This window comes from Cebus imitator, unplaced genomic scaffold, assembly GCF_001604975.1.
Source record: "Cebus imitator isolate Cc_AM_T3 unplaced genomic scaffold, Cebus_imitator-1.0 Scaffold270, whole genome shotgun sequence".
Lineage (NCBI taxonomy): Eukaryota > Metazoa > Chordata > Mammalia > Primates > Cebidae > Cebus > Cebus imitator.
In genome coordinates, this window is record NW_016107585.1 from 747622 (window position 1) to 771968 (window position 24347).

Below are 24347 nucleotides of genomic sequence, written 5' to 3' on the forward strand. Positions count from 1 at the left end.
CCTTGATTAGTAAAAACAACTGTGTTTATGTTTAAAACAAAATTCAGCTACATACTGCTTATGAAATGATCAGTTAAAATAAAGTAACTGAGAAATGTTGAGAATAAGTTTTGTAACTGTTACCTAACAGGGAAACACAAAATAAAGTACGGATAAAGAATGTGACTATTTGACTAACATAGGAACTCTTTGTACCTTATAAAGAAAGATCAGAAACTCTTTTCAAGTATCAGTGGAATATATGATCATATCTGTATATGAAACTAAAAAACAATCCCTACACAAATATCCCAAAGTAAAAATTGTAAAGGCCATCTTTGATGGCTTCAATTTAACAAAATAAAAAAAATTACTGTGTTAATATTTAACATTTTTAGAATTGTCACTAAATAAAAATTTTAACTGCTTTTATAAATGATAGCTGAGTCAAAGAAAATATATGTAATTATAAAATATGTACAAGATAAAGAAAATGATACAGCTTATTAGATTGGGAACACAAATGAAAACAAATTCAAAACCTTAACTGTTGTTAAAATATTAATTCACTGAAACAAATTATGCATTAAACTGAAGAAAAAACAAATGGAACAACAAAAATACACTAACATTGGTCAGATGTGATTGTTCACGCCTGTAATCCCAGCACTCTGGAAGGCCAAGGCAAACGGATCATCTGAGGTCACGAATTTGAGATTTAGCCTGGCCAACATGATGAAACCCCATCTCTACTAAAAAAAAAAAAAAAAAAAAAATTAGCTGGGTGTGGTGGCGTACACCTGTAATCCCAGCTACTCAGAAGGCTGAGACAGGAGAATCACTTTAACCCAGGAAGCGGAGGTTGCAGTAAGCCGAGATCATACCACTACACTCCATTCTAAGCAACAGAGTGAGACTCCATCTCAAAAAACCAAACCAAATCAAACTAAGACACCTAAAGTTAACAAAGTAAATATTACATTAAAATATCAAAGTGTTTTAATCAGAAAAATACAGAATTAATACAATAGCTGATTGTTATAAAATTTCAGTTAACAAAATTATAAATATTAAAGGTAATAAAAGAGCATGCAGAGAGAAATTTTTAACAAAATAATCTGATAATTAATCTCAAAATATTCCCTGATATATCTTGGAAAATAAGTATCAGAATTTACAATATTGTAGAAAACCTGAATGTCTAATAACCACAGAAGAAATGAAAATGTTATTTTACAATATGTATAAGAAAATACGCTGTGGCTGAACAGTTTTATTAAGTTTTTTTTTTCCCCAAACTTTCAAGGAACATGTAATTATCATGCTATATAAAATTAGAAACCAAAGGAAAATCTAGGAAGCTTTTCATTTTACGAATCTTGCATAGCCCTGATTCAAAACTTGAGAAAAATACAAACTACAGATGAATTTCATTTTATAAGCAGAGATGTTAAAACTTAAATAACATACCATAAAATAGAAATGAAAAAGCAACATATAAAGAACTACCCATTAAAACCAAACAAAAATACTACAATGCAAGAACAGAACATAATGCATCATATCAACTATGGATAATAAGACAACCTATGTTGCTTAGGTTGAATTTTCTAATCAATACAATAAGACTTTTGGAAAGGAAGAGGCAATTTAGTATTATTTGCAGTTTAGAAAATTACGTGGTTAACCACCTCGAAAGAATCAACTAAAAAAATTCTAAAGTACTAATAAGAGATTTTAATAAGTTGAAAAGATACAAATCAATACGACAAAAAGCCATTGCTTCCTATATTCTAGTAATAACCAGTTAGAAGTGGAAAAAAAGGAAGGAAATAATCCATTTGCATAGGAATAATCATAGTAAGTAAAGTAAAATATATGCCGGCAGAGTGGCTCATGCCTGTAATCCCAGCACTTTGGGAGGCTGAGGCAGGCAGATCATCTGAAGTCAGGAGTTTGAGACCAGCCTGGCTAACATGGTGAAACCCATTTCTACTAAAAATGCAAAAAAATAGCCAGGCATGGTGGCGCATGACTGTAATCCCAGCTACTCAGGAGGCTGAGGCAGGAGAATCACTTGAACCTAGGAGGCGGAGTTTGCAGTGAGCCAAGATCGCACCACTCACTCTAGTCTGAGCAACAGAGTGACACTCCATCTCTCCATGTCTGTCTGTCTGTCTGTCTGTCTATCTATCTAACTATATAATGAAATTTCAAATCTTTCCTGATATCTATGTCTATTGATGTTCTTATCCATATTTATTTCAGTATTTATTTACCTATGCAGTGTTCCTAGATGGTAAGAACAAATTTGCAAATGTGTCAATTCTTATATTAGTTTACAGATTTGGTGCAATTCATATTAAAGTCTCTAAATAATTTCTTAAATATACAATTGTAAAGTTTATCTGGAATGAGTGCGATCATTCAAGAACATGAAAAATATATGAGGTGGAGAATTTCCTACTAGATATTAAAACTGATCATATAAATGCAATATTTAAGACACTAAAATACAGGTACTAAGATAGACATGTGAAACCAGGAAGATGGTTCAGAAAGAGATTCTAATGGATATATTTTTACAGGTGGTTAAGATCACATCATAAACTAGTAGAGAACAAAGGACTGGTCTATAAATGGTGCTCAGGTAAAGGGTTAACTACTTGGAATAAAATAAGTCTATTGTTTACTATGCCATACACCAAAATGTCAATGAACTTAAGACAAATGATAAAGCTGAAACCATTTTTTTAAAAACACAAAAATATATAGGTGAATGGGGTACTAAGTAGGTTTTATTTCCAAAAACATATTTAAAATTCTATAGATTGAAATATGCAATCTAGGAAAAATATCCCACAAATATGAATGCAGAAGCTTAATAATGTATATATAATATTTAACACATAAAATCTCAATGAAACAACAGACAATTCACAGAATAAGTCAACATGGCCACAAAATATGACAATGTTAAACTTCAGCAATTAAAAGTATAGGTAAAAATGTTGAAAATATGTTTAAGAGGTATATTTTTATATATACATATTCATTCCTAGTGTATACGCATTTAGGAAACTCCAAGGAAAATTCACTGAAATGTTAACAATAGTGATCTTTGTTGGATTAATGGTGGAGATTTTTTTTAACAATTCATATCTTCTGAAATGAATATAGATATATACATTGAGAAATGAATAAGCATCGCTATAAAATCAGACAGAATATTACAATTTAGTTTAGAAATAATGTCATTCAAAATGTGTTGACTGAAAAACAAAGTAACCTGCCAATACTGATAAATTTCATTTATACAGAAGCCTCATTTCCTATCAGTTTTAGATAAATTAATGATCACTGTACTTTGCTGTAAAATGTAAATAGCTCCCTCTTCCACTGACAAAGCAGATTTGTTTGTCTTCACAAAAATACAAAATGTATATACATTAAGAAGTGTAAGCACATTCATTCAAAACTATATTTTTTAATTCGACACTGAAATATTAATGTCTTTTAATATATGAAGCGTATTTTTAAAATACATGTGAATATGTGTTTTAGGCACATATGTGGAAGCCTATGTATTTGAAAATAATTCTTGTCCAAATAAATCATTTAGAATATTTCTGGGTAATTTTGATCACATAGCTTAAACATCAATTATGGGGTATGAATAAATGTTTTCCCAGATTCTAGCAAGCCTTCCTGCCTTTCTCTTCCTTCCAAAATCATCAAAATGAAGTTCCAAGAGAATTTATTTCTCTTTCCTAGCTAATTAGCCCAGTCTTCAGTTTAGCTGGCAAAGGTGACTTTTGCATAACCAGTAGCTCTCTTTCAAAGCAGACTGTGATGTGGGAGGTTGTGAAAGGCCTACAGAGGTCCTGTGACCTTCAGTAGGATCCATCCGAGCACCCAAACAGAAGCCTCCCAGCCACGAATGGCCCACGTCTCACACAGGGAATGTACTTAACACATGCAGTCGTGGATTACTTCCTTCCCATCATCCGTTTTCTACTGGCACAAGTCAGAGGTGCTGTTCCAAGTGGAAAATGTGGGTTCACACAGCAATTTACAGAATGTGCTTTGCTTTTTTGTCTGTTGGTGGGACACTGGAAGATAGGCCTGGCACAGTTCATCCTTTCCAAGTGCTTAATGCCATCCCTGGGGACAGGAATATCACGAGCCCAGAAAAACACAGCTTTTAGCTGCCTGGTGTTGAAAATTTCAGGCAAAATTCCAAAAGCCCTCAAACCTAATGTTCAATTGACAAAGTGCCAAAAACTCTCTGGCATTAAATTTCCACTCTTTATTTTCCCCCTTCAGGTTAACAGCTTGTGATAATAATGTGATAATGCCACCCTGTATTCCAAATATCTCGAAGCACCATCTTGTTAAGCTTCGGTGTCCCTTTGAGATTAATGGGAATTGGGCAGACTTATTCATTTTACAGATGAGAAACCCCCACAGGAGATGAGTCAAATGTTGAATGATGGCCCTGCAGACTTATCACATAGGTCCCGGATCTAAATTTAATTCTCTAAACAAGGCCAAGTGTTGTAGGAAAGGACCTGAAAAGCTCAGCTAGCATCAAAAAGTGCCAGAGTAAGATTCATAGAAGTTATTAGGCAGGCTAGCGTAATAAACTGTTAAAAGCGGTGAAAACACACATTCCAGCAGGGGCAACAAGGCATTGTCTAGGCATAGCAGTAAAGCACAGTCTAGGTGTATGGCCAACTGGAATCAATGAGAATCACCATTGTCATCAGTAGATCTAATGTGACATCACTGGCATCTTACAGTATCAGGCACACTGAGTTTTGGCTTTTCTTTTTAGTTTATCTGAGATCCTTCTCATAATTACAGAATATACTGTTATACATATTACAGTAAGGACAGGACTCTAGCCACCACCACAGAAGTAATTCCCTTCCCTGAATTCCAGCTGTCAGCCCTGAATGCATGATTTAAACCAGTCAATGGCACAACCCACTTCAGGACTTCGAATGTGGAAGAAGTGTCTCAGAGAACTGAAGGGTAGTTTGGAACTGTGTAACCAGTGCATCCAATGTACTGTGAGGCCAACAGGGTTCCATTAATGTCTATTGTGTGCCTTTCCATGGGTTTCTGGTCAACCAACTTCCTCAGTTCCTCTTTTTCTGAGCTTGATTCTGTAGCCTTCCTGTCAATATAATAAGGTGTCTGTTGTGTTTCTAATAAATTATTTTTCAGCTTAAATTAACTAGAGTCAATTTCTATAGTTTGCAACTTGGAAGACTAAAATTAGCAGTGGTCAAGGCTGCAATAAAATTAACAACATCCAGGTCTAGCAGCCTACACCAGGTTTACAGCAACAAGAACTGTGGTTTTGGAGGAAGAAGTCTTCCCATAGTAGAAGTCTTCCCATAGTAGAACAGAAGTCCATGTATGGCAGAAAGTACTAGTGCTCTAAAATCTATTTTATTTTCTTATTTCTATGTAATGTGAAGGATATTTCCCAGTCTCCCTTGCAGCTAGGTATGGCATGTGTATTAGTCCATTTTCACACTGCTATGAAGAAATACCCGAGACTGAGCAATTTATAAAGAAAAAGAGGTTTAATGAACTCAAAGTTTCATATGGCTGGGCCTCACAATCATGGCAGAAGGTGAAGGAGGAGCAAAGGCATGTCTTACATGGTGGCAGGCAAGAGGATGTGTGCCTGGGAACTGCCCTTTATAAAACCATCAGATCTCATGAGACTTATTCCCTATCATGAGAACAGCACAGGAAAAACCTATGCCCATGATTCAATTACCCCCTATTTTGTCCCTCCCATGACAGGTGGGGATTACGGGAGCTACAGTTCAAGGTGAGATTTGGGTGGGGATACAGCCAAACCATATCAGCATGTGACTGGGTTCAGTCAAAAGAATGTGAATTGAGTGATGTACGTCTTCAATGGATCCACTACAATCTCCCCCATATGCCCTTTTTCCTTTCTAGTTTGCTGAGAAGGGCGGCAACTCTAGGGTGGTCTTGAAAGCCACATGTTGAAGATGGAATAGTTCCCACCATCCTGGGTTCTCTGAATGACTATATGAAGAAGGATCACCCTGCTGTATTGCTTCCCGTTTCAGTACTGATGACTAATTAGGAAATGAACTGCTGTTTGTGAGCTATTATACTTTTAGAAATCTCTTTGTTACAGCATAGCCTAGATTTACCATGTATGATAAATCAATCAAGCAAAGATTCAAATTCAGAGCAGGGCCAGTAGCTAGGCTGACTTGATGCTGACTGCTTGAATTGATGGTCTACAGCTTCAAGATTTCTCCCAATTTATAAAAGAACAAATGACAACTGTAACAGAATCTCTAAAGGTATATAATGCAGCTATAGCTACACAGATTGAAAGGATACAGGCAAAAGAGCAAAAAAGCTCATTATAGATATGACAGTCCTGAATAGAATCATACAACTGATGAGGGATCAATAAATTCTAAATTTTTTATTTCTTTTTTATGCATTGTAGTATCTCTATGCTAGAGATAATGAAAAGATAAATTATAACTCCAGTTCTGCTTTTTTCTCCTTTAACCTAGTTTTCCCTTTTCAAATAGATCCAAGTGATGCATCTTACGCTTCCTCTTGGGTTTTTTCCAACTCCTGACATTTAAAATAAAACCCACCTGGGGTTTTATTTCCCAGTTTTCCCTTGACTCCTTTTCAAGTGGGTGGTTTCTCAAGGAGTTCAGGGAGGATTAATCATCTCAGTTCTTGTAATCACAGGAGTATGTACCTAATATATATTTGTTGAATTAAGAAATTGTTTTCTCTTTTTAATGAGATGATACTGCACTGATGACTCTTATCCATGTCTAAGTTGGAAAAAACCTTAGAGATCACATAGCCCTTCTACTACACATGCACGTACACATTAGGGAGTCCCCTTCTATAACATCTTTTATGTGGGTCATCCAGTATGTGTACTCATATTTTTGGTGATCAGAAGCTCAATGCTTTATTCCTATACCATTGAAGAACACCTTCTCTCTCTTTTTTTTTTTTTTTTTTTTTTTTGAGACAGAGTCTCACTCTGTTGCCCAGGCTGGAGTGCAGTGGCTCACTGCAACCTCCACCTCCTGGGTTCAAGCGATTCTCCTGCCTCAGCCTGTAGCTGGGATTATAGGCACCTGCCACCATGCCTGACTAATTTTTGTATTTTTAGTAGAGACAGGATTGTATCACTTTGGCCAGGCTGGTCTCAAACTCCTGAACTCAGGTGATCTGCCCACCTCAGCCTCCCAAAGTGCTGGAATTACAGCCATGAGCCACTGTGCCCAGCCTGTACTTATTTTTAAAATATTTCTCCGTAAATCTTCCACTGATTGCTCAGTGTTGGGGTCCCTTACTAGTCACATATTCCAATAGAAATTCCCTTGCCCAGGAGTCAGTAAACTGGTTTCTAGCTCCAAATTATTATTTCATTCACAGGTCTTTATCTTCTCCACAAAGATATCAGAAAAAAATCTTCAAACCCATACTATAGTTCAGATACAATGCCTGCCTTTTTATTTCCAGAAATCTCAACAAAAATTAAACATAAGCAAATTTGTATGAATTTCTCAAAGGCACTGAAGCTTTATAATCTTTCATATCTACTGTCACATCATTAGGCTGAGTCTGTCTTTGCTATTAAAAATAGATATTTACTATATCATGGGTAGTCAATGGACATGCTTTCTATACCAACATTGTATTCAACACAGTACCGTTCCATCAGTTTCAGCGCACACAAAATGAAACCCAAGGTGGAGAGATGGGGTTGTTTTTCTTGCCACTCTGGTGCACAGGAGTCAGAGATCAAACACTAAAACAGCATTCTACAGAAGCATGCCACTGAGGCTAATCCAGAATGTTGAAAATGTGTATTGCATCAAGATGGGTCTTACTAATGGAGTCAGGCACTGTATGATGTAGTGTGTCAACTCCCAAAGTGTAGATAAGATGGTGTCAAAAATCCAAGATGAGAGTCAGAAGCACGGGACAAATTAGGCAAGATGGAAGTGGCCTGAATTCATCCCCAGGACTGGCTTCCTGGATGTGTACTTGTTCTTTACATGCACCAATTTAAGTTTACTTATGGAAGAGAATAAAATCCATTTAAAGGGACTGGAATTTGAAAGATTAGTCAAAGTGAGAAAGGCATCATATCCAGACATTTCTATTTGGATAATATTCTTGGACTTTCAGCCCTGTGTGTATCTTCCATGAAAAGTCCCTAAGCTCTTTTCAGTTCTCTGAATAAGGTAAGATGACTTCATCATTTCTAGTAATATTTAATGTAAATCTGAAATCGGTCATGTCATATCTAGTTAGGCCCATAATGTAATATAAAGTAGAAATGTACTTTGCAAATAAAATTGGGACAGGAAAGGAACAACTAACAGTAAAATGTAGTAACTGAGGATAGAAATCACTTGATAGAAAGTTTTATAGTGATTCTCTGGGATGCTGGAGTACCTCTTTCCAGCCCCTAATTTCCACTGAACCCTACTTATAGTGTTAGAAACATACTAAACACACTAAAACACGCCTAGAACCCATCTGGAATCAATCAGCATCCTCCTCACTGAAATAACCCCAAGGATCCCTATGTCCCTCTAAGAAGCTACCATTTAGGACCTTCTTGCAACACATTCCAGTTTTAGGCTCTTCCCTACCGGAACTGGTCCTGCTGGGACTATAGCTAGAGGAGTTGCTTCTGCAGGAAGATGTAATGAAAACTGATGCAACAGAGATGAGTCTGAATACCTTGGGTGTAAGAACTATTTCCAAGATCAACCAATCTTTCTTAGTGCCAAAAGGGGTTAAAATTAGCAGTAAAAACCACACCTGCCAATTACCTGCTTCTATATTCAGCCACCCTGCAAAGCATCCTAACTAGGGTGGCTTTCATAAATAAATATGCCCCTAAATTCTTTGTAGCCAAAGGTTATACATCCCTTGCAAGGGTGGGTGGACCACAGTAAAGAGATCTGGGAGCATATTTTTACACTGGCAAGAAATGCAAAATGTCACTCAACTAAATTTAAGATTGTTCACATACATCTGCTACCACCAGAATGTTATTTTAAAAAAGAAAGAAAGAAAGAAAGAAATGAAAAGAAATGTGAATATCTAATAACTTAGCTCTGAACACTTTTCTACTGTTCAGGTAACTGTTTCAATAATGATTGAAACGGTATCAAAACAGAAGCAAACATGTGTTTGTCGTTTGTCATACAGCAACAATTTCTGGTTAAATAAATAGACAACCATATCGCAACTACAGAAAAATGTGTGTGCTGGATAGCTGTAGTTATAAATATATCACTAAAATGTCTGCAAAAAAAGCAACAAATATAAAATGTTACACTTCTGACAATATCATAAATGAATCACATCCTTTAGAGAGACAGAGACAAAGATCAAATAAATTTCTGAAATAGGTACATCTCCTGACCCCATTTCAGAGCAAGCAGATGCATTTTATGACATGAGTCTTGGATTCTTCTGGATTAGGGTGTTACAATTTAATAAACCAGAAAGATTTGTCCAAAGTTCACCAGCAGCTGCAAATGGATACAGTTTACCATAAGGGAACAATTTAAGTTTGAAATCACAGAGGTGCATGCAATGGTGTGTGAAAAGTACTACTTACCTATTAAACCAAAGAAGAATTCTAAAATTTTGGGAAATGAAACTAAAAAAACTAAAATGATAAATCTGCCTTTCATTCTTTTCAAAAACTGAGGCCTTTTAAATATTGACATCAGTTAAGGAAATTATCAGTGGATCTATTAAGCAAAGTTGACAATGTATACCAAGGTCTCTTTTATATAAAATCGTTACCTCCTCTAAAATTATGCACTTCATACACTGTCAAAATGCAAGTACCATTTTATCCTAAAATGAAATGCCAAATTACTAAGGAGTTAAGAAGCAAGAGTAATTCACTTAGAAATTACCCATAACAGAAAGAAGCCGTTATATTTGAATTAAAGGTTGAGCTGAGTAAATTGCATTTACTTCTGGTTTTTAAATATGAGGGAAACTACTGAGGGAAATAAATATAATATACAAATATATCTTTATTAGGCTTTAAAATAAATGATTCAGTATAAATAAATTTTCCAAACCACATTTAACTGGCCTGAGAAAAGAATCATGATTTGTTAAAGCTATTTTTCAATGAAAATATGTTCTCTTAGAAAGAAATTTGAATAATCAAAATATCTGTTGGGGTAATTCTTGGTAGTAATTCAAAGTATTATTTACTCATTGGTTGTGTCATGAATTGGTAATATCATAGAACCACACCTTTGATAGTATTAAGGATGGAGTTAAAAGATGTTTTTAAAGAAATATTTTTCATTCCTGGTTTGAGCATTTAAATTGAACATTTTGAAACTAAATATTTTCAATTATGCTAAAAGTACTACTTCAATGGCCCATATATAATTTTATGAAGTTATCTGTTATTTCTACTTATAATAGGCTCCCACTGTATACATTTCATACCAATAAATTTGAAATTTTGTAAGTCATCAAATATCTCCCATGTACTGATATTAGAATACTTAGACATTTATTCTTTTGGTAACTGAAAGTATAATTTACAGTGGAAAAGTTTAACATTGATCTTACAAAATTGGACAAACCAGGAACTACTTTCCAAAGAGTACTGTGCATACAAAGAACAACAGATTGTACATTTAGAACTATTTATATGTATATATTAAAATGCTATTTCCAAGGCTATTGTTTTGCCTACTGCAATGCAATTAGTTTTCGTGGACTAAAAAAATAACACCCAAACTTAGACACTCAAAATTCAAAGCACCAAACATCCACATACTAACTATTCACTGGAAAGTATTTTTTTTCAAATGAATACTCTGATATATTTTAAATGATTAATCCTGAATTTAAAAATGTAATGAAGGCCATCAGCTTTTATAGCTTAAATTTAAAATAACTCAGTTCAACTTTGAAGTTTTCTGTCTTCATATGTAAAAATATGATAAACTTAAAATAGATGGCAGACATTTGGAAAACTTACACTGTCAGAGTGCTTGCCCTGGTCACAGTCCCACGTTGTAACACGCTGCCCAGACCTCTCCATGGTGCTGAAGAGTTACTCTTGCCCATTTGAGAGGGAAGAGTTGTTTATTCAAATTGACTTTGAAACAAATCCGTAAAGGGTCACCTGGGTTAGCTTAGCTAGTAAAGTTATCTGAAGAACTTCTATAGCACACACTAAGTAGAAGATGGTTTTGCCCTTCAGTTATCAACCACCATGCTCAAGCAGCTCAAAGTAGATTTTGGAGCAGAAATCTTCAAGTATTGGCAAAAAAGAGTGAGAGCTCTTTGGGAGATGAAGTTTGCTGATTTTTGCCAGTGTTCTCCAAATCGATAAAACACACAGAGAAGACAGGGTTACGCAGAGAACAGAGGATTCCAGAAAAGTTCTTGATGTTAATGCAGAAAACAAGCTCCCATGAGTCCAAAGCAGCCGATTCACTTCGTGCTATCATCTGATCTACTTTTTGATTAAAAATAATACAATGAAATAGAGTTACGAATTCCACAAGGCACTGCACATACCACGTAAACAGGTCTGCTTCATTCTAGCCCCAGCCTCGGTCTGCTGAAGATTATCACAGCAGAAATCAGGCTTTGTGGCTTTCACAGATTATCCCTTTCTGAGGCTGAAACGTATAAAGAGCCACATGACACCCAATGATGTCATCTCTAAAGCAGGTCACAGTTGCTGCTGTATGTAGATAAAGTCCTTCTAGTGAAGTATTTAGCATTGTGATTTTCTTGAAAATCTACTTGCATTAAATAGCATGGTCTTCTACCAAAATACTTAACCCTAACAATACAGTGCCACAAAGAGAAAAACCAATTTGCTGCTCACATGTGAGATAAAGTCTCCTTTTAAGCTAACATCAGCTTCTGGTGATGCTTTACAAAATGAATAACTGCAATTAACTCATGGTGAATATAGTGAAGAAACGTTTTGTCCTGGAGAAGCTGCTGTGGGAACTAGAGGTTTCTAAGGATATAGAATCTACTTCTAAAACACTTCTCAGAATATTTAGCATGTTCAAAAATTATTTTTTAATTCTATCCATAAAGATTGCAAAATAAAAATTAAGGCAGCTTTGTTCAACTTCTAACAGTTTATTAAAAAGTTTTATAAAAACATTTTAGTATCTCTGAAACGATTTGAGCATATTTTCAAGTGTTAAAGAAAAACTTTAACATGCTATTTTTAGATGTTTTTCAGCTCTGAATAAAGTAACAATAGAAAATTAGCTATATTTTGACACATCTATACACCTAACTGGTAATTTTTAAAATGTTTAAAAAATGTTTAATGAGCAATGCCCATGATCATTCTTTACAACATATTTCTTTTGTCTATTTAGTAGCATGACATAATTTTTGATTTTCAGTCGTAATTGCCATTTCTGCTGGTTAATAGTTAAATTATCTAATCCTCTTTCATGCTGACTAATTCTTATAGCCTGAAAGAAGAATAACTTGAAACTAATCTAATCAGTGCTTATTAAGTGTATTCCCTCTCTTAAGGTCAAATAGATCAAACAAAAGCAGTTTTCCTTGAAGAGCATAGTACTCTGTCATATTTTGGAGAAAGAATCATAAATCTGAGGAGAAAACAATTTTCCACATAACCAGTGCCACTGAACAAATTCTGTTAGAGCAATGGTGATTGTTCTGGCATCTCGTCAGGAAAAAAATTGCCTCACCAGCTTCTCATGGCATATCTAAGCAATGCTAAAATATCCAAATGAAAACTGAGAAAAAAAATTAATCACCTAAATGTTCTGGTCCAGTTACGTTTCCTAAATAGGTAGCTTTGTTCAATTTCTACAGCTTAGTATTTTCTATACTTTAACAATAATGAAGATTATCTGTGGTATTTTTAAAAATTAAAAGTCCCAAGCTGCTTCTCAGATACTCTGATATGACAGGTCTGTTGTGGTTCTGGAATCTGCATTTTTAAAAAAATGTTCCAAAAGTAATTATTATTTGGAAAACACTACAATGATTAACATATTACAATGTATAAAGTCATATAAAAATAAACCGAACAAAAAGTATTTATGATACTTAAAATGATTTAAAAAAAAAAAGCCCAATTTTTGCTACCTGAATTATCCAGTGTTGAGCCCCCTTCTTCTCATTTTCTCAGGCTCCTATTAGAAAGCATTTTCCTAAAGACTCCCAGCTGCTGAATTCTATTGCTTTCTCTTCTCTACAAAGGTGGAAGGAGTTACATTGATTGGAAGATTAGGCAAAGGGACTGGGCATTTACAGCTCAGGATCACCTTCCCTTCATTTCTGTGTGGGAACCAGGTCCCTGCACAGGATTCACTCTGGCTTGCCCTGTAGGTGGGACTGGTAAGTTTCTCTCAATCCAAAGTTCAATAGCAAGAGGTCAAATGTTGCCAGAGTCAGAGTTGCACCCTCAAATTCAGCTTTGACAGGAAATAAAACTGAGATTTTGATCTCCCTCTGCCTAAATCTCTTATTTCTCAAAGTAAGTTTCTAGATCAAGAAGGGAAAAGGAGTTATTTATTGACTTTCTAAAACTCCATCTTCTAGTACTATTGTTTTGTTGACTCGATTCTTTTTTTACATAAACCCTATGAGCCAGTTAATGCAACAAGTTTTATCTGTGAACTAACTTAATAAAATTTGCATTTTCATAATACCGGTCTATAGATAGAGGCCTATAAAAAGAACATGTGTGTAAAACTTTCATTGGAAATTTTACGAAATGTATTATTCAACTCATTAATTGCATTTTTGAGCCACTTAGAGGAAAATTTGAGCTCTTGGGATTTTTAACAATAATGTTTACCAAAGTGTGTTCCATGGATCCATTAAGTCCAAAAGATATGATTCCCTTCAGGTTTCATGCTCAAAGTAGCACAGAAAATGGCGACACAGCCTTCCTACAGAATCAAAATGTGTATAAACTTGAAAAGGCTCGGAGAATTCGTAAACAAATTGACTTATTTTGCCCCTCTTCTAATTAACATTTACCAATGTCCTATAAAAGTAATATTTCAGGTGCCACATTCCAAGAAATTCTACTCTGGATGTTTCAGCAGTAAGATTTTTGTTAATAATAGCACCTAAACCTTCTATACAATTAATCAATTAATAGTTATTATTTCCTGTTATCAACAACTGTTACAAGAATTGTCAATCATGACTGAGGAATTTGTAGATTCTGCAAAGGCAGAGCTTGTGTTTCTCTTGGTGGTCATTGTATCCCCAGTGCTTTGCAAAGGCCTGGCACACAGTAGACATTCAGATATTTGCTGAATGAGTGAATGAATATAAACCTAATCCAGGGATGTGAGTAATCATAGCCCACCCCCTAAGTTGTCCTATTTACAAAAGACCCTTAGGCTAATGAGCTTTCCAGAAGAAATAGAATACAATGATATATCAAAATCCAGTTTCACCACATCTGATTTCTCCTTGGACCCTAAAGCATTTTTTATACTCATTCAATGGTGGAATGTTGGTTTGCTAATTTTTATTTTTTGCAGATATAGCAGGTGCATATATTTATGAGATACAAGAGATGTTTTGATATAGGTATGCAGTGTAAACCAATCACATTATTATCCATTAAGTAATCATGGAAGATGGGGCATCCATCCAAGCATTTATCCTGTGTTACAAACAATTCAATTACACTCTTATAGTTATTTTAAAATGTACAATTAACTTATTACTGACTATAGTCACCCTGTTGTGCTATCAAATAGTAAGTCTTATTCTTTCTCTTTTTGTACCCGTTGCATTAACCATCCCCACTTGCCCCCTGCAGGCTCCCACTACCTTTCCCAGACTCCAGCAACCTTTGTTCTATTCTCTCTGCCCATTAGTTCAATTGTTTTGATTCTTAGATTCCATAAATAAGTGAGAACATGCAATATTTGTCTTTCTGTGCTTTGGAATGTAATAATAAAACTGGATTTATTATGTAGGGTACACCCTGTGTCTAAATTAGAGATCCAACAATTTATCTCACCTAAGCTGCAAAATAAGGACAGAATTTATGTGAGGACAAATGCAAAGAGTGGACTTAAGGTAAACTATAAAGAAAACAAGTTCTCAACTATCTTTATCAAAGACATTATTTAATGTCTAGGTTTTTGCATCTATACTCATAGGTCATTAAGTGTGCAGACTGTGAGGAAGATTTATTATGTTACTATGGATGAATGAATCAGTGATCAATTGTCAATTTTGCATATCATTTTGAACTCACATGATGTTTAATATTAGTACTTTAAAAAAAATTTTAAATCTCAAAACCAAAACAACATGTTTATTTTTAAGCCTATCAAGAAAAATTATCCTCAAACCATGAAGTTAAAATGATAATTTGGGAAAAGGAATCTATATTAGCAGCCAATATTTAGAGACATAAAGGGAGAGGATGTTTGTGTTATACAAATAATATTTTATGTAAAATATATTTATGCATACTGTCATATATGTTTATAAAATTTCTAAAACTTTGGAAAATGAAATACTCTCTCAGGCTCTGGTTTAAAAAAAAAGAGAAATGTATCTACTTCTATGTAAATATCAAGAAGTCTTCTCTTTTTATATATGGTTAATATATTCTCAGAACCAAAATTTGGAACAAATAGACAAAGAATTTGTGCTATTTGGGGATCTGAAAGGAAGGGTGAAAGGTAGTGTTTCGGTACTAAAACATTAGAATTCCTGTGACGTAAATTTACAACAGCTGGGCTTAATACTGTAACCTGTCCCTGACCTGGAAAAGCTAGGTTATTAATTATTAAGCAGCACAAAACTTGTGTTCTCTATAGTTTTAAATCTCTCAATGTTGTATTAGAAGGGGTCCCAGAAATCCTCTTTTAGGGCGGAGTTTCCCCCCAAACAAGTGCACTTTCTAACAAGACTTTCTCCCTAATTAGTCACCAGAGTTCACCTGATGTATTTAAAGCCTGGAGGTTGTAAATCTGAAAAGGGTAATAAAGCTTGAGGGTAATGAAGCGATTTGAATGTTGATGAATATGCTGTGTTCAACAGCAAGGTTAAGACTGACTTTTAGAAGTATATTCGGAAAGGTTCGGTGGGTCACCTGGCTGGCTGTTGCTGAATATCCAGACACTCTTGCTGAAAGTTGAATAACAGCAGTGCTGTTAACTTGAGCGTTCCACAGCCTTCCCTCCACACCTAAGGTAACGGTCTTCGGCTGGCCCAACTCACTGGTTTTGACCCTGCTCAGTACTCTAATTCCTCTTGACCATGACGAAGGTGAAGCAAGGTCTGCTGGTAAAAGTTGGGCAGCTGCAGGAATGGCACTTAATTCTGCTTTCCCCAGTGTGCTACGAATCCTCCTGTTTCTTATTCATCAGGGTCCTTGGAAGGAAGGAGAACGATCTATGCTTGCTTTTACTCTGAGTGCGGGGGTGGTTTCTCAGAGGAGGTCTACTTGTTTAGATGCAAAAGGATCCAGTTCATCTTCAGAACTGGAAAAATTAATCTTTAGTAAGAGCAACACTAAAATAAATGTGTAATTTATTACCTTTGTAATGTATAGTTCCAATATATGTATTCATATTCTTTCTGGGACATGAGTTGATTCTCATGGATTCACTTGGGGAATCACAGTGTCCCTCAATTAGTGTCAAGTTAAAATTTTCATCTCTGCTCTCCACAAGTTTTCCACAGCATTTTGAGTAAATTCAGAATGTTTTCAAGAGCAGATTCAAAATCAACTAACACTTATTGAGAGTCTTCAGAGTCCCAGGTTTTGTGCTATATTTTACATACGTAGTGCTGTTTAATCCTCACAGTAATCCCAATCCACAATAATACCCTGAAGTGGGTATTATTTCCAAGCTGCAGATGAAGACTGTCCTCTCTAACAATATATCTTGGACACAAACAGTGGCAGAGCTGCTATTTTAAGTCACATCCTCTTACCCAGGCAGCGCCTCATTTCATGAGCCACACTTCCCGCTATAGGCCAGATCATAATAATATGGGAACGAATGGGAGAAAATGGGCATGACCACAAGAAAGGCCCATGCGGGTGGAAACAATTCAAGCCAAAAGTGATTGAGAATGTCTGTAAATAATCCCAAAGATTTTTCTGGACTTATGTGTAAGGGCATGCTAATGATTTCTGAAAAGGTTATCAATCTTGGGGTTTAGAAAATATCATACTATAGTTTCTGTGATAATCCTATTAGACAAGTTACAGATCTCTGGGAGCTGGACACGAAAAGCATTATTTTATAATATAAAATTGATTAATAAAAAGTACAGAGGACATTTCCTACTGTTGTCCTTTGTGCAATAACTAATATTTTTAAGGAGAAAAGATTACTCTTTTTAAAAATCATCTTGATATCCACAAGCTGCATTCCCTCATAACAGTTGCTATTCAAAATTCCTATTTCTAAAACCAATTTTTCTGTTACCACATGATACACCGTGGTGTAAGGGCACTTCATATGCAAATTGCTAACATAACTTAATATTATATTCCCTCCTGTTGCTCTTTAATTTGGCATTGAACAGCTGAGTTTTGAGGTTTTAATCAAAGAGCATTGAATGAAGCAATTTATAAAATCAAATGAGGGTTTAAAAAATATTGTTTCATTCACTGTTTATAACTACCAAATTATAAAATAGTCTTAGAAATGCATGAACTGACTGCTACCCCAACAGCTTGACCATATCTAAATGCAGCCTTCTTTTCAAGTGATATAGTGGGAGAATAAAACATGGAGCTCCACCCCAATGGGTGGCCCAAGAAAAGATAGTTATTTCTTTAAGTCTTATTTTCATCATCTGTAAAATAAAGTTAATAATAGTGCCTTTCTTTATATGATCATTGAAAGGATTAAACAACATAATAGCAAAGTCCTGGTACATAACAAGTGCTCAGCTCTTATTAAGATAATGAATTTGAGCACTCATACTTAAACATTTCTGTTGTTATATATTTTAAGGCAGAAGTGTTCTAAGAACTATATTAACCATTATGCTTAGCCAAAACAATCAGAGCAGAATCATGCAGAAGCATCATTCTCAGCTCCACACAAGAACTCAACCAGATCAGAGAGCTGATTTCCTATGTAGTACATGCATGGGGTAGAGAGCTGAGATAGGCAGTAATTGCAGATATAATAGGCATGGGGCTGGGGAGCAGCTGGCAATGTCCAGAAGTTAGGTAATGGCATGTTGGCCTCCACTGAAGTTGTGCTAGAGGTTAGTAGAAGGCAGGCAGGGACTTGAGACAAGACAGGCAGTTGATCAGATCTCAGAAGATAGAAACATTTTCTAGGCAGCAACAGCAATAGGGTACACCCAGAGAAAGAGGGCTGAGGTTTAACAACCTGGAAAAGATCAAGCAAGAGGAAGGGCCCAAAGAACTCTACAGGGACACAACTCACTGACAGCATTTGACTTGGACTGAAGGCTTTTAACACAGACGTTCCAAATGGACTCATGGTTATTAGAGGAAGCTCATTTCTTGACGACAGACTTAGTCAGTGTGGGCCAGGGGTCATCCTATTCCCTCCATACATGAGGTCCATTCACTGGAGGGTGAGAAAACCAAGTCTTTCTATCTGGGGCTCCCTGAGAGTGTATATAAACCGGTCTGGCAGGCTGGTCAAAGTAGAGCAGAATCACCTTCTTTCCACCAGGCAGCTTGTCCCCAGGTGACTGCAACCCTCAAGAGATGTAAGAATGAATCTTCCCAAAAGGTGACCTGGCAAACTGATGATCATGGGAGACAAAACAAACTTCGCTCACTAAACTCCAAACAACTCAACAGAAAATTTTCTTTTAAATTATAACTTGGATATTTTACCTAAGTAACAAACTAGAGACTTGAAAACATCCCAACACCTTATACTTTCATATTTTATTTCACATCACTGTCACCATCTATTTAAGTCATTATTATAATCAATAACTTCTATTAGAATTCTGGACAAGACCTACTTGCTTTCTGACAGCTAATTCCAGTAATTCTTTTTTAAAATCTGTTTAGAATCTCACTTTTTTTTTTTTTTTTTTTGGAGATGGATTTTTACTCTGTCACCCAGGCTGGAGTGCAGTGGCATGATCTCAGCTCACTGCAACCTCTGCCTCCTGGGCTCAAGCGATTCTCCTGCCTCAGCCTCCCAAGTAGCTAGGATTACAGGTGCATGCCACCTCATCCAGCTAATTTTTGTATTTTTACTAGAGATAGGGTTTTGCTATGTTCGCCAGGCTGGTCTTGAACTCCTAACCTCAAGCGATCTCCCCACCTTGGCCTCCCAAAGTCCTGGGATTACAGGCATTGATTCTCACTTTTTATAGGCAATCATGGGTAAGCCAGACTGCCATTCACTGAATATAGTCATCCTTGTCCCAAGAGCTAAAGGATGATGGTATGGTGGGGCTACAGGATGCACCCCCAATTCAGTCTGATACACCTTATGGGAGATCAAATTGCTAGGAACATTTGAGGGAGGAACTCTCTTCTACTAAAAACCAACAAGGGACCGGGAAGCTAAGCTAAATTAAATAAAGTAGAACTGTTAGTGAAGCTGCAGAGAGATATAAATGAACTTGATGACTCATGAACAGGGAAGAACACGCATTTATGCACAAAACACTTATGCTAGAATTGAAGCGGTACAGCAGTACAAATATAAAGCAAACATATATTCTTGTAGGATTCCAATAAAACCAAAAGGCTAAGCACCCTAAAGCAACACTAAAACTCTTGCACTAGCAGCAAATGAGAATTGTCTTGAACTGGGGCTGTGAGAAGGTACAAAAAAAATAAATCCAACTATGTAACTCACAAAGTGATTTCTAATATTGAGTTTCCATCATTCAGATAAAATCCTCAAGTCATCTAATTTGCACTTTCTATTGGCATTCACAGCAAAGACATCCTAAATACTCAATTCTCACTTTATTGTGAGTTACACACAACTGCGAAGCCCTGGCTTTTTCCAGTGTGGTTCACGAGTGCCCTCTAGTGACAGTGAGGCCAGTTAGCACAAGCCATTCCCCCAAGTAATTGTTTTAGAAAGTGGAAGATCCATTAAATGTTCAATATCTGCTGTCAATTAAAAATAGATCTTTGGCCACTTTAATTTGCATTGCTATAAACTCAACTTATTCTCTCTCTTTAGATCTGTATCTAGGAAAAAGCATTTATTAAAGAATATGCAAGCAACCATCTGAAAACGTTTCAAACAGCAGTCACTTTTACCTGATCCCAAAAAGAATACATTGTTTCGAGCGTTGGGAAATGTTTTTACCACAGAATAATAATGATGAAAAGTAATAAAGGAAACATTTTTGAAAACAATATACTTGTGTAATTACTTCATTTCTCTTTCTAACTTTTCAGCATTTCAGTGACTGGTTACAAATGCTCACAATGCTTAAATCCACACAACTCTGGTTCATAAACTTCTAATCACTGATTTCCTCCCACTTTTTATGTTTTGTTTGTTTGTTTGTTTGTATTTTAAAATAAAGACTTTCAGCAGATTCCCTTATTCCTTATCTCTCTATCTCAGATTTCTTAAACTGGAGGCCCAGGGCTCAATTGTCTGTAGGCATAGTCCCTCTACCTTTTAAATTTTTGTACTGGCTGCTAACACTTTAAAAATGCAGATTTCTGACATCTCCTGAAGAAAGAAAATCACATTTGGCCATGCCCGCCTCTATCCCCACATGGTGACACATTCTCAACAGCCAAGTGCACTGCCCGTCCAGTGAGATCTATGTTCTCCACGTAGCCAGGGGCACAGCTCAGCCACCTCTGCCAGGAAGGTTACTTATCTGGCCCCTGGAGGCATTTGAGTTGCAACCCCTGAGTATGTGACCACTTTCAATTCTTCCTGTAAAAGTTCTCTTTCTACTCCTTATAACCAAATTTATCTTCTATCATAAGAACCACCACATGATAAAAGAAACACACAGCACATACTAAAAGAAATATGCTATTATAAAGAAAAACACCTCAGTAGGGAAACATGAACACACAAATGCAATCTATTTTCTCCAGACTTGATAAAGTTCACTTTGTGCTTATGAATTTTGTCTTCACTTTGAGATAACACAACTTTCACCATGGTTCCTGTGTAGCAAATAAGCAACCTAGATCCTCACCATCACAAATCACCTGCTCACATCCCAAGATTTCTCTCTTAGAACCAAAGTCCAGGCTTTCAGCTGAATGTCAAGTCAGGCCATAGAAAAAGAAACAACACTCACGGGTGTGCTGCTGTCGGAGAAGGTGTTCATGCTGACAGAGCTGCTCAGCTTGCCTGAGGAGATGGAGGGTGGGGACGGGCTCCTCTTCTCCAGGGGCTCCTGCCGCTGCAGGTACTCTCGCCATGCTCGCTGAATGCTAAAAACAGAACAAAACAAAAAACAGCACACACACTGTTACTCCTGGATCACAGTCCACAGACTCAGAAAATCACAAGGAGTCTGAAGGAATTGGCTTGGTGACAAAGTAGAAGATACTGAATGTGATGCAATAAATCAGGAGACCTGGACTTTAATTCAGCCACTGAGACTCCCTGCTTTATTGGTTTGACTTTCACAGACTTGATGGTGCTAAGTTGGCCTAAAAGAGTCAACTTAGAAATAAAATTCATCAGCCAAAACAAACTAGTTTGCACAAGTAAATGTACTTTGAATTATGAGACACAAAACTCTTTCCATTTTTCATCTTATATTTTAAATGAGAATAATAAATAGGCTGACTACAACTTATACCTTCACTCAATATATCGTTTTTAAGGGGACATTCTGTGCCAGGGTCAGCCATAGGCTCTGAACAGGGACTCTGCCCTGCACAGCTCAAGGGCTCTCCTTTGCATGACTGCAAGGTGAAGGGCACCAGGGAAGTGCAGCGCAGTCTGCATGGCCAAATGCAGTGGCCCTGCTGTGGGGCATGAGGCAGGCAAGAGCACCACATCATGGGTTTTACAAGCTGTGGAAGGAAACAGGAAATGGCCAAAGACTATAAATAAAGAAATGGACAAAAATTATTCAACTGTTATGTGCTACTCAGATAATTCATGTAATGTGATTAGGCGGCTATTGCAGATTTCACCTAAGGAAGCTACTTTCTGTGATTAGTATAAAAAATCATCTTCTGCTTTGGATAACAGAAACCTCTTCTTAGTATAAGCTAAGTGATTCCCCTTGACTGTGTATTAGTTCATTTTCGTGCTGCTATGAAGAAATACCCGAGACTGGGTAATTTATAAAAAAAAAAGGTTTAATTGACTCATAGTTCTGCATGGCTGGGGAGGCCTCAGGAAACTTACAATCATCGCAGAACGTACCTCTTCTCAGGACAGCAGGAGAGAGAATGAACGCCAAGCAAAGGGGGAAGCCTCTTATAAAACCACCAGATCTCCTGAGAACTCATTCACTACCAACAGAACAGCTGGGGGAAATTGGACCATGATTCAATTATCTCCACCTGGTCCTATGTGGGGATTATTACAATTCAAGGTGCGATTTGGGTAGGAGCACAGAGTCAATTCATATCAGACTGGCTTCTGGTCTTTGAGATTAACATCTAGGTTTTCATAGGGGGTCAGTGAACACAATATAACCTCTTCTAAGAGTTGGCAGTACAAGCAGACCAGTTGTTAGGGTTCAGCCTTTTAAAATAGTTTAAGATAGTTGTATTAATTCTGTCACTATCTCTTCTAAACTCCTGCAAGCATCTGGTCTTCTGTAATTCTTCTACACACAACATAAGTCATTAAAGTTGTTTCTGAATAAACAAACTGATTTATTTTCATTTGGGTGGAGTTCAAAGATAATCAGTTCTCAATGGTCACAGAATATAAACAACATAAAAATGCTACTACATTAATTGAATCTGTATGTTTTCCCTAATTTATTAAATTTCTGGTAATTATAATGCTCAAGGAAAAATCTAGAAACTCAGGACACTTACAATCATAGCAGAAGGCACGTCTTCACAGGACGGCAGAAGAGAATGTGTACTGAGCAAACGGGAAAGCCACCAGATCTCCTGAGAACTCACGCACTATCAACAGAACAGCTGGGGGAAATTGGCCCATGATTCAATTATCTACACCTGGTCACACCCTTGCTATGTGGGTGAGTGGCCAATTCCCTGAAGCTAGAAAACTTAAATTTCAGATTTCAGGGGTTCTTACTTGGAGGCCAGGAGGCTCTTCCAAGACCCTGATGAGGGGGTCTTCATGATTTGTATAGAACTATAAACAAATGACATTTTTATAGGTTTTTTGTTGTTGTTGTTTTGAAAGGACTTTCCAGATTATATATACTTCAAGCCCCACTAAAACAGAATCTGGCCTGAATTTAAATTATATTTGGTCACTGTTTTATTATGAAATCTTGCTCAAAGTGCATTTTTATTTCTCAGTTTTTCTTTGGCTTAAAGATTTTAAGCAGAATCCGAAAGAGTCCTGTAAGATTGCCTGCCTGAGTTTGGTGGTCTTGTTGCTTCTTCAGGACCCATTATATCAGCGAGGAGCGAACTTAGGGAAGCTGCCAGTGATTTCCACATCCTCTGAGTTGCTTGGGGTATCCCAGGAGCCCAGTTAACAATTCTGCTGCTTAAAGGTGCCTTAAGTCTCTAAACCTGCCCATCAAGAACTCAAAATGTATAACATTTTAAAAGCAGTTTAAAAATTAGAAAACGTTGACCACTCATAGAATACCCACAACTTAGAACACTCACAACTTCATAGGACTTTGAGGTATTCTACACTGTCCTTTTTTTTCACCCTTTAAATAGTCTTCATTATTCAGAAAATAAAAAAACAAAATGTAGTGACCATTTGAGACATTACATTTTAGCTTGGTGAACACCAGAGGGCAGTGTGACATCTTTAAAGAAATAAATAACATGGGGCAAAACTGGGATGAGAGGTTTGCCAAAGTGAATTTGCATGTAAGCATCCTCTTCTCCCTCCTGGTTTTATGAAATTTGGAAAGTGGCATATCAGTTTTCCTTAAGTCATATATTAAGAAGACAATATTATTTCTTCCTAGTTAATGGATATCCTTTTCTTTTTTAATTTATAAGATGACAATATTAAGTACTTTTAAAATATGCATTTAAAACATCTACACTCACTGACTTTCTTAATACAAGAGCTACTTTATTTTGGAATTGTACTATATAGTCATGCACATATGTGAAAACAATTTTACTTAGTTAAAAGCATATTACACTATCTTATTTTTTAAACATGTTATAATAT

The 24347-nt window shown here is 36.2% G+C and overlaps 2 protein-coding genes across 3 annotated transcripts in view; both read right to left on the reverse strand.

Annotated features, from left to right (window-relative positions):
* LOC108284106 (schwannomin-interacting protein 1) overlaps window positions 1–11720 on the reverse strand; it is a 586546-nt gene extending 574826 nt beyond the window's left edge. Inside the window, exon 1 of one of the 2 annotated variants that reach the window (XM_017500761.1) lies at window positions 11066–11720. In XM_017500761.1, the coding sequence (XP_017356250.1) occupies window positions 11066–11128 (63 nt within the window). In that variant the 5' untranslated portion in view covers window positions 11129–11720. The remainder of the gene's footprint in view (window positions 1–11065) is intronic. The other variant, XM_017500762.2, reaches the window with a different exon arrangement.
* Window positions 11721–18644: 6924 nt separating this feature from the next.
* The window catches only part of IQCJ (IQ motif containing J), a 187455-nt gene continuing 181752 nt past the window's right edge, over window positions 18645–24347 (reverse strand). Inside the window, 3 exon segments of the mRNA XM_037728582.1 lie at window positions 18645–18705; window positions 18707–18828; window positions 21337–21472. Of these exon segments, the coding sequence (XP_037584510.1) occupies window positions 18645–18705; window positions 18707–18828; window positions 21337–21472 (319 nt within the window).